The sequence below is a fragment of the Colias eurytheme genome, chromosome 4 (assembly GCF_061535395.1).
Source record: "Colias eurytheme isolate Ceu_HAF_F1 chromosome 4, ilColEury1 Martin Lab GWU primary, whole genome shotgun sequence".
Taxonomy (NCBI): domain Eukaryota; kingdom Metazoa; phylum Arthropoda; class Insecta; order Lepidoptera; family Pieridae; genus Colias; species Colias eurytheme.
This window is the reverse complement of record NC_142983.1, coordinates 1,697,149-1,712,390: the sequence shown is the minus strand read 5'-3', so window position 1 is coordinate 1,712,390 and position 15,242 is coordinate 1,697,149. Positions and strand designations below refer to the sequence as shown.

The window sequence follows — 15,242 nt, the reverse complement described above, 5'->3', positions numbered from 1 at the left end:
TTAAAAAATTGTTTGCGTGTACTAGTGTACACAAATAACACACGTAAGAAGTGAAACTTCTTTATATGATCTTATTTTTCAAATATGTATTACTTTACTATATGCAACTTTACAGAAATACTATAATTTGTATACGTAGTATATTATTATTAGTCTGTGCTATAATCATGCGTGGTAGGGATAAGAAAAAAAATGGCGCGTAACGGAAAAATTTTACGCGTAACGAAAAAATGTTGTAAGTACATACTAACTAAATTTTTTTCCAACCCCGATAAAGAAGTTTCACTTCAATAAATAATAAATAATTAACTATTACGTTAAAAAATGGTGTACTTAATAAATTTTACAAAATTTTATTCTTTTACATTGTTTACCGAATGATAAATTCATTCATTAAACAAATATTAATCTAGATATTAATCTTTGTAATCAGATCATTTTTTTATAGTCATTATTGCAAAGACGCTTTTTATAGCCATAAGATGAGAAATTAAATTCATTGCTATTTGTTTGTTGTTGTTATTTATTGAAAAATTATGAAATATCGAGCCAAATACCATGAAAAACTATTTTTTTCATATTTTAGTGTTTAATTCTAGTTCTTGTTATCACTATGATTTTTTTTGAAACGGTATTTAACTAACCAATTATAAAACATTTCCACGCAACAAAAATTTAAAATATTTAAAACAGATATCCTCATGAAATGTAAGTACCTAAATAATAAAGAAAACATATGTTCGTCCACAAATGATTCCGTGAGAACACTGTCGACTGTATTATATTGTTGTCAGTTGCAATGCAGGATATTCAACGTACTGTATTAATATTTTTCTACCTTAAGTTTTGTCCTGTACTGGCTGCGCTCCGTGGTTTCACCCGTGTGGCTCCGCTTCTGTTAGTTTTAGCGTGATGATATGCTTCCGCCTTCTTCGATGAATGGGCTATCTAACACCGAAAGAATTTTTCAAATCGGATCAGTGGTTCCTGAGATTAGCGCGTTCATACAAACAAATTCTTCAGCTTTATAATATTAGTATAGATTCCGGATTATAGGGTAAACCCGCATAATGGTTAGACAGACCTCTACTTCTGATTATAGCTGTTAACCTGCTGCTAACCATTTGTTTGTATTTTAATCGTCGTGTACATTAAGTCACTTTTAGTTAATTGGCTATACTCCCCTTTGAACCTCAATTAGTCTAATTTCACTCGCTAATAAATATGGTAAAGAAGCCATGGCTATTACTACACAGTATACAGATTGAATCTATTTTACAGAATTCTTATTGGGTACTTTTATATTCAGGGAGCTGAAAATTGAAAAGCGCCAACTTTCCTAAAATTGGCAAATGACATAGAGTGATAAACGACGACGAGCGAACGAGCGACGACGCGGTTGGCGCAGTGGTAAAGTAACTGCCTACTGAGCCGACGGTCCCGGGTTCGATCCCCGGTCAGGGCAAATATTTGTGTGATGAACTCAACTATTTGTTCTTGGGTCTGGGTGTTATTATCTATATATGTATTTATTAAATATTATATTTATCGTCGCCTAGTACCCACAACACAAGCCTTAATTGAGCTTACTGTGGGACTAGGTCGATTTGTGTAATAATGTCCTATAATATTTATTTATTTTATATTTATTTTATAAACTGTTCTTCCTTGTCGTTACGTATTTTCATATTTTACAAAATATACATAAGTGCTAATAATTAAGACATTCAGGTGTAATAACACAAGTCGTCGATCGAGCGACATGTGCACACTCCCACGGGGGTGACGCGGTTGACATTGTTCTGCCTGCACTATTCTATCGAACTATATTGTAGTGTACAATGTGTTCCGAGGATCGGGCGCACACATGAGGGTATTCTTTCTTTCATCTACCCTATTTATCTCATTGCCGCGTATGTTGCGCGCGCTCACTCTTTTAATTTTAATTCTTTGGCACATAATATTATCTATATGTTATGGGTTTTTCTATGTCAATACTTTTGCGCGAAATTTTAGTTTGATAAGGTGGACCAATATGATTAATAATTAATATCTAGTTATAGGTATCTTCTGTTTTAGTATGAGAATTAATTATACTACTCATTTAGGTACCAATTCATTTACTTTATGCTTATAAATTTATAAAGAATAGAAAAAATTCGATCACGAGGCGGGACTCGAACCCGCATCCTTCGCGCCATTCCGGGGCGGATGCCTGACCAACTCAGCCACTCGTGACCCGCCAGAGCAATCGAATTTATTCTATTCTTTCAGTTTTATGTGTCTGAAGGGACACACCGCGCGCCATCTATTGAGATGATTAACAACCATTTCAACCAATATGAAGCACTTTTCAGTGAATACAATATTGTAACGATGGAACACGACCTTTTTTGTTGAATTTATATTTGAATTTGCGGTGTGTCCCTTCAGACACATAAAACTGAAAGAATAGAATAAATTCGATTGCTCTGGCGGGTCACGAGTGGCTGAGTTGGTCAGGCATCCGCCCCGGAATGGCGCGAAGGATGCGGGTTCGAGTCCCGCCTCGTGATCGAATTTTTTCTATTCTTTATAAATTTATATTTATAAAGCATTTGAATGCCATAAAACAAAAAATATAAATTCAACAAAAAAGGTCGTGTTCCATCGTTACAATATTGTATTCACTGAAAAGTGCTTCATATTGGTTGAAATGGTTGTTAATCATCTCAATAGATGGCGCGCGGTGTGTCCCTTCAGACACATAAAACTGAAAGAATAGAATAAATTCGATTGCTCTGGCGGGTCACGAGTGGCTGAGTTGGTCAGGCATCCGCCCCGGAATGGCGCGAAGGATGCGGGTTCGAGTCCCGCCTCGTGATCGAATTTTTTCTATTCTTTATAAATTTATATTTATAAAGCATTTGAATGCCATAAAACAAAAAATATAAATTCAACAAAAAAGGTCGTGTTCCATCGTTACAATATTGTATTCACTGAAAAGTGCTTCATATTGGTTGAAATGGTTGTTAATCATCTCAATAGATGGCGCGCGGTGTGTCCCTTCAGACACATAAAACTGAAAGAATAGAATAAATTCGATTGCTCTGGCGGGTCACGAGTGGCTGAGTTGGTCAGGCATCCGCCCCGGAATGGCGCGAAGGATGCGGGTTCGAGTCCCGCCTCGTGATCGAATTTTTTCTATTCTTTATAAATTTATATTTATAAAGCATTTGAATGCCATAAAACAAAAAATATAAATTCTACTTTATGCTTTTAAAAATATCTTAACTCAAAGTAAAATACAAGAATTCAAAATATCCTTGCATCGAGGATATTATTTTACATTTATTGCTGTTACATTATAGGCACCTACTTACCTAACAAACTTTTCAGCTAAACTCGCGTATTTATTATTGTTTGTCTCGTACACTGCTTATTTAAATGCTATTATTACGTTTCTATAATGCTCAAAATTATTACCCACTAGCTTCCGCCCGCGACTCCGTCCGCGCGGATGTCGGTCTTTGCGTGGATGGTTTATTTCTCCATTCTGAGTAACTCTGAAAATGACCTCTTATAAATATCTATTGGATCCAAATACGGATAGGCCTATAATAATACGCAACGTGTGTTCGCGGTTGTACAGAACAACGTCTATGGATAAAACTGAAAAATTAATATTAAGATTTTATCTACGTATTTTTCCAGGATAAAAAGTATCCTATTTTACGCCCAGGATAATAAGGTATAATTATACCAAGTTTCATCGAAATCGAACCGTCACGTGATGTCTTCACATACAGACAGACAGACAGACAGACAGACAAAAATTTTTTTAATCACATATTTGGGTTTGGTATCGATTCAGTAACACCCCCTGCTATTTATTTTTTCAATATTTTCAATGTACAGAATTGACCCTTCTACAGATTTATTATATATGTATATATAGATCAAACGAAACTCATAATCGTTTACAAACAAAGGAGTTAGCTCCTGTGTTTGTAAACAGTAGGTATCTAAATTAGCATTGCTTCAGAACAAAGATTCATGTTAAAATTGCTGGATATATCTTAGTAGTTTTTTGTTACATATTGATAATTTAATTTCTGGTTACGACTATCGTTAAATTCTAGAGAATGTTTTTATCCACAAGATTCGTGGAAACCTAATCGTAAATACAAATAGCAAAACCTTGAAATGATGATACAAGTTTAGTATCATACTATCTTATCACGAACTAGTGGTCTGCCCCGGCTTCGCCCGTGGTACATATTTCGTAATAAAAGGTAGCCTATGTCCTTTCTCAGGTACCAAAATATCTACATACCAAATTTCATGCAAATTGGTTCAGTAGTTTAGGCGTGATTGAGTAACAGACAGACAGACAGAGTTACTTTCGCATTTATAATATTATTAGTATGGATTTATAAACGTGTATACCTACCTATTCCTGCGTTTGGTGACAATCCTGCGTTACACTGATCTCATCGGATTTACATTAAAATTTTAAACTGATTCGCCGCAGTCATCGTATTTTCGCGCCGCACACGGCGAATTGCATCTAACGTTTTAAAAAATTTTTCTTTCAACCTCAATTAGTCTAATTTCACCCGCTAATAAATATGGTAGAGCAGCCATATGGCATTACTACACAGTATACAGATTGTATCTATTTTACACAATTCTTATTGCTCGTCGCTTTCTCTGTCCCTATGTATGCTTAAATCTTTAAAACTACGCAACGGATTTTGATGCGGTTTTTTTAATAGATAGAGTGATCCAAGAGGAAAGTTTTAGTAAATAATTTATTATGTTTTAGACAAAGCGGGCGAAGCCGCGGGCGGAAAGCTAGTAAAACAATATTATGGTTTGATAAACTTTGATCGATATGTTCTAGGTCAAAACATTCCACGTGCAATAATTGCATGCTCTTACTTTTTATATCCAATCTATACTAATATTATAAGGCTGAAGAATTTGTTTGCTTGAATGTGCTAATCTCAGGAACTAAGGGTCCCATTTGAAAAGTTATTTCAGCGTTAGATAGCTCATTTATCGAGAAAAATATAATAATATGCTATGTTATGTATAACATCACGGTAACCAATTAGATCGAAGCCACGCTAGTAAAACCGCGGGGCAAAGCAAGTGATATTTTTGATTAGCAGTTTTTAGGCTGTCTGTCCTATTATCTATTTACACATTACAATGCCATTACACATTATCTTATGAGTCATACAAAATTTTGTAGATTATAATAAAAATAAATTATGGACATATAATATTACTTAACGATTTATCATGCAACAATATGTTAAGTTAAGTGTTATATTACAATATCATAGATTAGCAAAATCATTGATAAAAAAGCAAATGCCACTGTGGTGTTTTTATTTCTTTTACATCCTTTTATTAAATCTGAAAGCGCTCCGGAAGCGGCACGTTGAAATACGGCTAATTAGCCGGTATTGACTTCAGTTGTCTCTTTTTCCCGATAGCTAATAATAAATAAAAAATCTATTTAGAAATCTAGTGTAGATGATACCCACGATCCCCGGGGAGAGGGCTGTGGATTATGTCGGATTTCTACTGACCAAAATACCACTGCAATCCGTCCAATCGTATCAAAGACGGGGCCACCGGTGTTGGTAGAATTCTTCCACGACCCCCCCTGGTAATACAGAATACTTGTAACACCTAATATTGTATTCCCAACAGACGAACAAAGTATCATCCACCGCCGGCACTCGTTTGATAGAAGTGGGCGCGGTGGATACGAGCAAACGGAAACACAACAAGATCCGCACCTCCAAGTATACCCTGCTGACTTTCCTACCTAAGAACCTGTCAGAGCAGTTGAGGAGGATCGTCAATTTCTACTTCCTCATCGTGACTGTTATTTCTGTTGTTATTGGTGAGTATTGGCTAGTTTTATATTTGTAAAGTTTGTATTTGCTGTAATATTCCATGATTCATCCTTCAATGCTTTTATTGCCTTGATAGATATAAATTGCAAAGAAGACACTTAATTTATAACCTATTTAAAATAGGGTATTAAATTGATAGGTATAATCCTTTAATCTCTTCTAGGAAAGCGAACTGATTCAGAATGATTATCTGAAAAACGAGCCTTATATAATCATTTTTGGAACTTATAAAACGCATTATCTAATTATAGGCCAGTGGAAATTAACATTAAATTCGCAAAGCACGATGTAGATTTGAATTTTTGGTATGTTGTTTGGATCAGTTAGGGTGATGTAAATCCCAATTTGCAACTTCGAAAAAGTTGTGCTCGCTGCGCACCACGTGATAAACTGCGAAAATTTTGGACTTTTTTCACTTTTTGCTCTAAAAGTCATAAACTATGCGTTTCCGACAAGTATGATTCAGTACATAAATTAAGGTTATTAAATTTGCAACAATTTAAGCCTAACCGCAGCTCTCTAAACCTTATAACGACTAAACTGTGGCCATTCGAAGATGGTTCATTTTTCCCGAAATATTGAGATTTTAAGTTTGGCTCCCGTTTGAAGCAAAATATTGGCAAAAACCGCTCGTTCTATGAGAAGTTCCTATAATAAAGTTGTAGTGCATTTAATTTTCTTTCATAAGAGCATAGAACAAAGTCTGTGAGACAAATATTTCACACACAATATCTGAAAAACAAAAAGAAGGTAGAAATAGATTTTTAAAGAATTGAAACTGAGAGCATATAAAATCATAAAAAGAATAATACTTTTTCATTTGCAGGATAGGTAATTAACAAAATTACAAAATTTGGGAAAGTAGGAAAAAAGATTATACGCAAATAATAAACTGCGAAAATTTTGGACTTTTTTCACTTTTTGCTCTAAAAGTCATAAACTATGCGTTTCCGACAAGTATCATTCAGTACATAAATTAAGGTTATTAAATTTGCAACAATTTAAGCCTAATTAAAGCTCTCTAAATCTAATAGCGACTAAACTGTGGCCATTCGAAGATGGTTCATTTTTCCCGAAATATTGAAATTTTTAGTTTTGCTCCCGTTTGAAGCAAAATATTGGCAAAAACCGCTCGTTCTATGAGAGGTCGTATAATAAAGTTGTAGTGCATTTAATTTTCTTTCATTAGAGCATAGAACAAAGTCTGTGAGACAAATAGTTCACTCACAATATCTGAAAAACAAAAAGAAGGTAGAAATAGATTTTTAAAGAATTGAAACTGAGGGCACATAAAATCATAAAAAGGATAATACTTTTTCATTTGCAGTATAAGTAATTAACAAAATTACAAAGCTAATTAAATTTGCAACAATTTAAGCCAAACCGCAGCTTTCTTAACCTTATAACAACTAAGCTGTGGCCTTTCAAAGATAGTCAGTTTTTCCCGAAAATTTCAAATTTTTAGTTTTGCTCCCGTTTGAAGCAAAATATTGGCAAAAACCGCTCGTTCTATGAGAAAGTCGTATAATAAAGTTGTAGTGCATTTAATTTTCTTTCATTAGAGCATAGAACAAAGTCTGTGAGACAAATAGTTCACTCACAATATCTGAAAAACAAAAAGAAGGTAGAAATAGATTTTTAAAGAATTGAAACTGAGGGCATATAAAATCATAAAAAGGATAATACTTTTTCATTTGCAGGATAGGTAATTAACAAAATTAAATTTTCTACAACTTTATTTTATGACCTTCTCATAGAACGAGCGGTTTTGCCAATATTTTGGTTCAAACGGGAGCAAAACTAAAAATTTGAAAATTTCGGGAAAAACTGACTATCTTTGAAAGGCCACAGCTTAGTTGTTATAAGGTTTAGAGAGCTGCGGTTAGGCTTAAATTGTTGCAAATTTAATTATCTTTGTAATTTTGTTAATTACCTATCCTGCAAATGAAAAAGTATTATCCTTTTTATGATTTTATATGCCCTCAGTTTCAATTCTTTAAAAATCTATTTCTACCTTCTTTTTGTTTTTCAGATATTGTGAGTGAACTATTTGTCTCACAGACTTTGTTCTATGCTCTTATGAAAGAAAATTAAATGCACTACAACTTTATTATACGAACTTCTCATAGAACGAGCGGTTTTTGCCAATATTTTGCTTCAAACGGGAGCAAAACTAAAAATTTCAATATTTCGGGAAAAATGAACCATCTTCGAATGGCCACAGTTTAATCGTTATAAGGTTTAGAGAGCTGCGGTTAGGCTTAAATTGTTGCAAATTTAATAACCTTAATTTATGTACTGAATCATACTTGTCGGAAACGCATAGTTTATAACTTTTAGAGCAAAAAGTGAAAAAAGTCCAAAATTTTCGCAGTTTATCACGTGGTGCGCAGCGAGCACAACTTTTTCGAAGTTGCAAATTGGGATTTACATCACCCTAACTGATCCAAATAACATACCAAAAATTCAAATCTACATCGTGCTTTGCGAATTTAGGGTTTTTTAGTGTCGATTTCTACTGGCCTATTATCAATGTTTATCAACAACATAGACTAAAGGCGTGTTTATTATCTAAAATATTTTGTTAGGTTAATACCTTACGGGAAGGTACTTCCCCTTTTCAACTATAAATAGGTACTTCAGATTATCAAATGTATGTACAAACTGAGGTCAGTAATAAGTTGCTAGATCATTTCCTCGTGCTTTTCTGTGTAATAAGATTAAAGCTCAGCAGATAAAAGCTCAGTTTCCTAGAGTATTTTCAATTCTATGCTATATCTTCTTATATATAAAAATGAATCGCAAAATGTGTTGGTAAGCGCATAACTCGAGAACGGCTGAACCGATTTCGATAATTCTTTTTTTATTATATTCCTTGAAGTACGAGGATGGTTCTTATGTAGAGAAAACGTAAACATGTACCACGGGCGAAGCCGGGGCGGACCGCTAGTTTATAATAATTATCTTGCGAGTGCTCGACGCTCTGTTCGGTGCAATGCTCATAGCGAGCATTTACCTGTGGTTTCATAGAACCTTGCTTTCAAATTGGAACCTTTTGCAATAGAAAAGAGCGTCATATCAGCGTGTTTTTTTTTAACTTTTTTACGAAACCATGTAGTTACGATTTATTACATTTTGCACAAAATTTGTAACAGACTTTGCTGTTTAAAGTTTAAGGTGATAAAAAAATTGTTTAAGAAGTCTCATTTCACAGATAGTCCAGTATCGCCGTTCACGAGTATAGCCCCACTTACCTTTATGGTCTTCGTGACTGCCGTAAAGCAAGGGTATGAAGACTGGCTGCGACATAGAGCGGATAATAAAGTCAATAATCAAATAGGTGAGTTACCATTTGTACTTTATTGTAGGTATTATTATGTCTACTGTAAAAACACACACTAACAAGAAAACATATCTCCGTTTGACCCTTTGGGTCTTTGAGACCCATAATCTCCATGGTTAAATATATCTGTCTATAAAATGGCTAATGAGTAGCCTTTTGTATTTTTTTAAGCTATTGCATAGCTTCTATCGCGGGCCTTGAGCGCGGGGACCGAATCGAGAAATTCCGTAACGAAAAAACCTCACGCTCCCCACTTCAATAGCTTTACCACAGTATTACCATTATTTCCTACAGTAAGGAATCGCCTTTGATGTCGCGCGATGCCGCCGCCAGCGTAGGTACTTACGCTGCCACACGAAAATACGCTAGGGTTGCAACAAATGGGAAATAGAACAATTGTGATTATTATTTTATTATGATGAAATCTTTATTCATATGTACATTCAAAATAATTGCGATTATTAAATCTGATGTAATTATTTGTTCATAAATATTGCACTGCTAAATATTACAGATATTGCACTGCTAAATATTATTTACGTGGACACTTTATTTTTGGATGTTCTTAATTGTATATTATAACATTTAACTAAGTAATGCATTCGCATTGGGATGTACAATCTGATTAGAAAATAATGAGGACAACATACAGTGCAACCTTAATATAACGTACCTCAATATAACGATTTCCTCGATTTAACGAATTTTTCGTAATCCCCTTGAATTGTCCATAAGATTCAATATAAAATATCCCTTTACATTACGAACATTTTTTGCGAACCACCTCTTTATAACGAATTTTTAACTATCACTAATCATATAAATACCTCTAATTAACGAATTTCGTCAACCCAAAACCTTTATATAAAGTTCAAACCAATGTAATGATTCTTAACCTCATATGTATGTGATTCATGTTGTGACAGGTTTCGACATGCTTTTGTTCGTAAAACGATCATTTTTGTTTAATTTAAATTGGAAAGTAATGTGAACACTGCTGCTCGTCACTATTGTTAAAGATTCAAGTTGAAATGGATCAGAAACGTAAAAAACCTCTTTATAACGAATTTTAGACCAACCTAACCTCAACATAACGAACCTCAGTTCAACGAATTACTTGATATAACGAATATTTATTTGTTCCCTTCAGATTTGTTATGTCGAGGTTGCACTGTATATACATAGCTTTGATTTTAATTCAACAGATACAATTAATACAATCTTTCTGAAATATTGTTTCCTTCTGGGATTTCAATGTAGATTTACATCCGTAAACCGAACAGTTTGTGCGCGCCATAATAGAATATGTAAGTACCTATGTATAATAAAATTATTACACAAAAAATACGACTGCGTCATCCTTTCGCGCTAGGTAAAGCAAACTAACACCTTGGCCACGGACACCGGCGGCGCGACCGACGGCGCGACGGGCGGCGCGACAATTCGCGCGGCGCGGTAAGCACGCCACGGGCAGTTGCGTTCGCCGCCGCGACCAGTGTAGACGAGGAGTCGAGATGGCTTTATCAAAGTTAGCTCGACGTTGTTTGGAGAGTAGCAGCTTTTTTGCTAAAGATTTAATGTTTGGAAGATATAGTGGAGTACACGAATTAAATAGAAATCGTGTTACAGACGGAGAATTCCACCAAAAATATGAAAAATATAGGCATGATGAAAAATTATGTTGCGGGTGGCTAGACTTCCAAATAGCTGGTCTAGCTAGAATTTCTGCAATAAAAGCTTCCGTCTCCATTTTCGCGAAAAAAAAAACAAACTATTTGAAATTAAGTTCGCTCCGGGAGTAGTCGCCGCGTCTGCCGCTCGACTCCGTGGCCTGCGCCGTAATAACTCATACATTTGTTTCGATCGCTAGTCGTGCCGCGCGATTCGCTCGGGGAAATTCGCCGGTCGTCTCGCTGGTCGCCGCTGCGTGTGGCATGCCCAGTACATTTCCATACATTTGATTCATTCGCAAGACGCGCCGCCAGTCGCGCCGCGCGAATTTTCGCTATAGCGAATTGTCCGTGGCCAGCACGTAAGCGTGTTTGCTTTACGCGGCCCGCGTCGCCCGACCCCCGCCAGTTCCCCTCCGTTTCTCTGCACAAGTACATTCGTCGCACTACTGTAGGAAATAATGGTAATACTGTGGCTTTACCTTAACAGTCCTCGAGACTCGAGTACCACACGTCTTATTTTTTTTGTACAGGGTATCCCATTCCCGGGCAGGGTGAAACCCTGTAAGTTTTACACCTACTTGTCTGTTATTTTTACGTAACTCACCGCATTGATGATTTCACAACTGACAATTTTAGACTTCCTTATGATTCAATGCAGAGTAGAGATAAAATTTTATATACCAATGTTTCCTGATCACGGCACGATAAGTATATTGATAGGAAAAACCGCTTTGGTAAAAGTGACGATTCATTCATTTATTCTGTCAAAGCATGGGTAGATTGGTGCAAATACCCACACCCGGTGATAGCCAAAGCAAACAAAATACCTCATAACTAAATGTTGCTGTTATCGTTGTTTTAAGTTTTTTTTTGTTGTATGACAGACAATAATTATTCTTTTTACACAAAATACTACCTTTCGAACTGAACAAAATTTAAGTGGGAGGCCGAAAAATTATCATCAAAATCGGTTCACCAAGTTTGAAGATTGGAGATAGACAACCCAAAAAAAATGCAGTCGAATAGAGAACGTCCTTTTTTCATAGTCGGTTGAAAATGGAAAAGTATTTATCTGAAAATGCCGCCATCTCGTATTTTTATTAATTTTTACCTGTTTTCCGTATATTGAATGATTAATTATGAATAAATTTGAAAAACTCATATTAATGAAAACAATTGAAAATCAGAGTTTGTCATAGATAACGATATCGTAACGATACAGCGTGTACCACGTTTATAAGCACTTAATTTAGTTATCGTTAATTGAACTTGCATTTGTTGTGATTTTATGTGTACTAGATATTAGATAATTATGGTCTCTAAAATGGCGATAATAATCAGGGTTATGTAAACAAAATTAACTTTTGTTGTACTTCAATTTATTAAATATTACTCAGATTAAATTAAAGAATTATACAGAAACTGCATTTTTTGATAATTCAATTCAAAAAAATCCAATTTACGTATCAAATTAATCGATTGTTATCATGTACAAATGATACATTACATAATTATTGCGGATATTTATAGACTATCTCGAATAAAATGATTTCAACATCTTTAAGATAAGTAGAGAGGCCTTTATTGTACCATGTTTTTAAATATTTTGAACAGATTTGATCTGCTTAGTAAGGGTTGATTTGAAAATTTAGGTACGGAATTTTCCTTTGCCACAATACTACGGAATATAAGTTATTATCGCGATTAATGCAACGCAGATACAAGATTTTGTGAGACTTTTAGATAGCTTTATCACCATAATAATTGAAGGTATTCCCGGTTCCTTATCTCAGATTCCGAAGATAAGTCCATTTTTAGGGTTCCGTAGCCAAAATGGCAAAAACGGAACCCTTATAGTTTCGTCATGTCCGTCTGTCCGTCTGTCCGTCTGTCCGTCTGTCACAGCCGATTTACTCGGAAACTATAAGTACTACAGTGATGAAATTTGATGGGAATATGTGTTGTATGAACCGCTACAAAAATATGACACTAAATAGTAAAAAAAAGAATTGGGGGTGGGGCCCCCCATACATGTAACTGAGGGATGAAATTTTTTTTTTCGATGTACATACCCGTGTGGGGTATCAATGGAAAGGTCTTTTAAAATGATATAAAGTTTTCTAAAAAACATTTTTCTTAAAGTGAACGGTTTTTGAGATATCAGCTCTCAAAGTCGTAAAAAGTATGTCCCCCCCCCTCTATTTTTATAACTACGGGGTATAAAATTCTAAAAAAAATAGAGGTGATGCATGCTAATTAACTCTTTCAACGATTTTTGGTTTGATCAAAGTATCTCTTATAGTTTTTGAGATAGGTTGATTTAACTGTAATTTATTATATTTGCTGCTACGGAACCCTTTGTGCGCGAGCCCGACTCGCACTTGGCCGGTTTTATTTGTTCATAAGAAGACTATCAATAAAAAAAAGAAGTGAAACTTCTTTATCGGGGTTGGACAAAAATTTAGTGTAACATTTTTGCGTTACGCCGTACGCGTGATATTTTTGCGTTACGCCGTACGCGTGACATTTTTGCGTTAAGCCACACTCGTGACATTTTTAAGGTCATAAAGAAGTTTCACTTCTTACGTGTGTACTCTAGTAGGTACACGCATACATTTTTTTTACTAGAGTACACACGTAAGAAGTGAAACTTCTTTATGACCTTAAAAATGTCACGAGTATGGCGTAACGCACTAAATTTTTGTCCAACCCCGATAAAGAAGTTTCACTTCAAAAATATTCTAATCAAAAGGTTTTATACCACACCTGCATGTAAAGTAAAAAATTTTCAAATCCAAACTGCAATGTTATCAATTTTCCGATGCTGTTTATATGTGACAAAGTCATTCCTATGAAAATCTTCATAACACCAAGCTTTCATAATTAGTAGCAAGTACATTACAATAACATTGTTCCCAGTGGAAATCGTCCACAAGGGTGTAATAAAGGAGGTCCGTAACTCCACTATCGCACCTGGCACTTTAGTACGAGTGAAGCGAGGTAGGGAAGTACCAGCGGATTTGGTGCTGTTGTGTTCTGCGGGGGAGAGGGGCAAGTGCTATGTGACCACGGCTAACTTGGATGGGGAGACTAATCTCAAGACTTTGAGGGTACCTGCGCCCTTGGTTGGGTATACTGCAGGTTAGTAAGGTTGAAATGGGTTGGAGTAAATAAATAGGGTACAAATTTAATGGATTTAAGTTATCCGATAATAACGTTGTTATTTTCCCTTGTTGATTTCTCATTTGAGAGTTACAGTAAAATAATAAATGTTAAACTAGTAAACTAACATATCTTCTAGTCACTTTCAATTAATGATTGGCATAATATTTATTGCTCTGTAATCTATTCTTTATGGCTCTTTAATTAATGTGTTTAATATTTAATTGAACATAAATTATAGCGACCTGAATTCAATTGATTCCAATTCCCAATGATCCACTAAATTTATACTATAACTAGCTGCTCCGCGCGGTTTCACCCCCGTGACTTCTCTTCCGTTGGTCGTAGCGTGATGATATCTGAATCTCAGGAACTACTGGTCCGATTTGAAAATTCTTTCAGTTCAGTGTTAGATAGTCCATTCATCGAAGAAGGCTATAGGCTATACAGGGTGTAATCGTTAAGTGTGCACAGGCGATTATTCCGTAACTATTACAGATATCAAAAAACTTTAAACTGATATCGAAAGTACTTAACCTAATGAGTAAAATGGCCATAATAAATTTTAAAAAATAATACGAGAAATATCTAAAAAATTTACTTTAAGCCCTCCCATACATTTAGTATGAGATATGAATATCCCATGTACATGGGTTGATCCAAAAGTAATGATAATCAATATTAAACAAGGTTAACATTACAGTTAAAATAATTATGTATTTCTCTAGATAGTCTTCTAACTAATATACAAAATATTCCACATTTCTTCAGCGTCCCAAAAAACTACGGCTTTAATCTATCCCACTAATTTTCACTTTGAAAATCTTCACCGTCACTTTGGAAGCTCGCATCCAGGCCATTGATTGTTTCTTGGTTTCAGCATAAACATGGTGAACCCAGGTAACGCCCATGGTCACAAATCGTGACAAAAAATTATCCTGATCTCATTAAAAATTTAGAAATTCACCCTCTAAATGTCGAATCGTTGTTTCTTCTTTTCGTCGGGAAACATTCTGGCTCGCACTGTTCACATTAAAATTAATGTTAATACTTGGAAATGTGGCCTGTAGATATAATTTTTTTGTGATAACTTAGTGATTACATGAGCAAGCATAAAACATTTATATTATATTTTTATGTGCACAGGAA

At 35.0% G+C, this 15,242-nt stretch overlaps 1 protein-coding gene across 1 annotated transcript in view; it reads left to right on the top strand.

The window, feature by feature from the left end:
* Positions 1-15,242, top strand: part of LOC149908743 (phospholipid-transporting ATPase IF-like) — a 34,258-nt gene that overhangs the window by 5,401 nt on the left and 13,615 nt on the right. Inside the window, exons 2-4 of the mRNA XM_090120321.1 lie at positions 5,707-5,902; positions 9,130-9,255; positions 13,851-14,072. Of these exons, the coding sequence (XP_089976447.1) occupies positions 5,707-5,902; positions 9,130-9,255; positions 13,851-14,072 (544 nt within the window). The remainder of the gene's footprint in view (positions 1-5,706; positions 5,903-9,129; positions 9,256-13,850; positions 14,073-15,242) is intronic.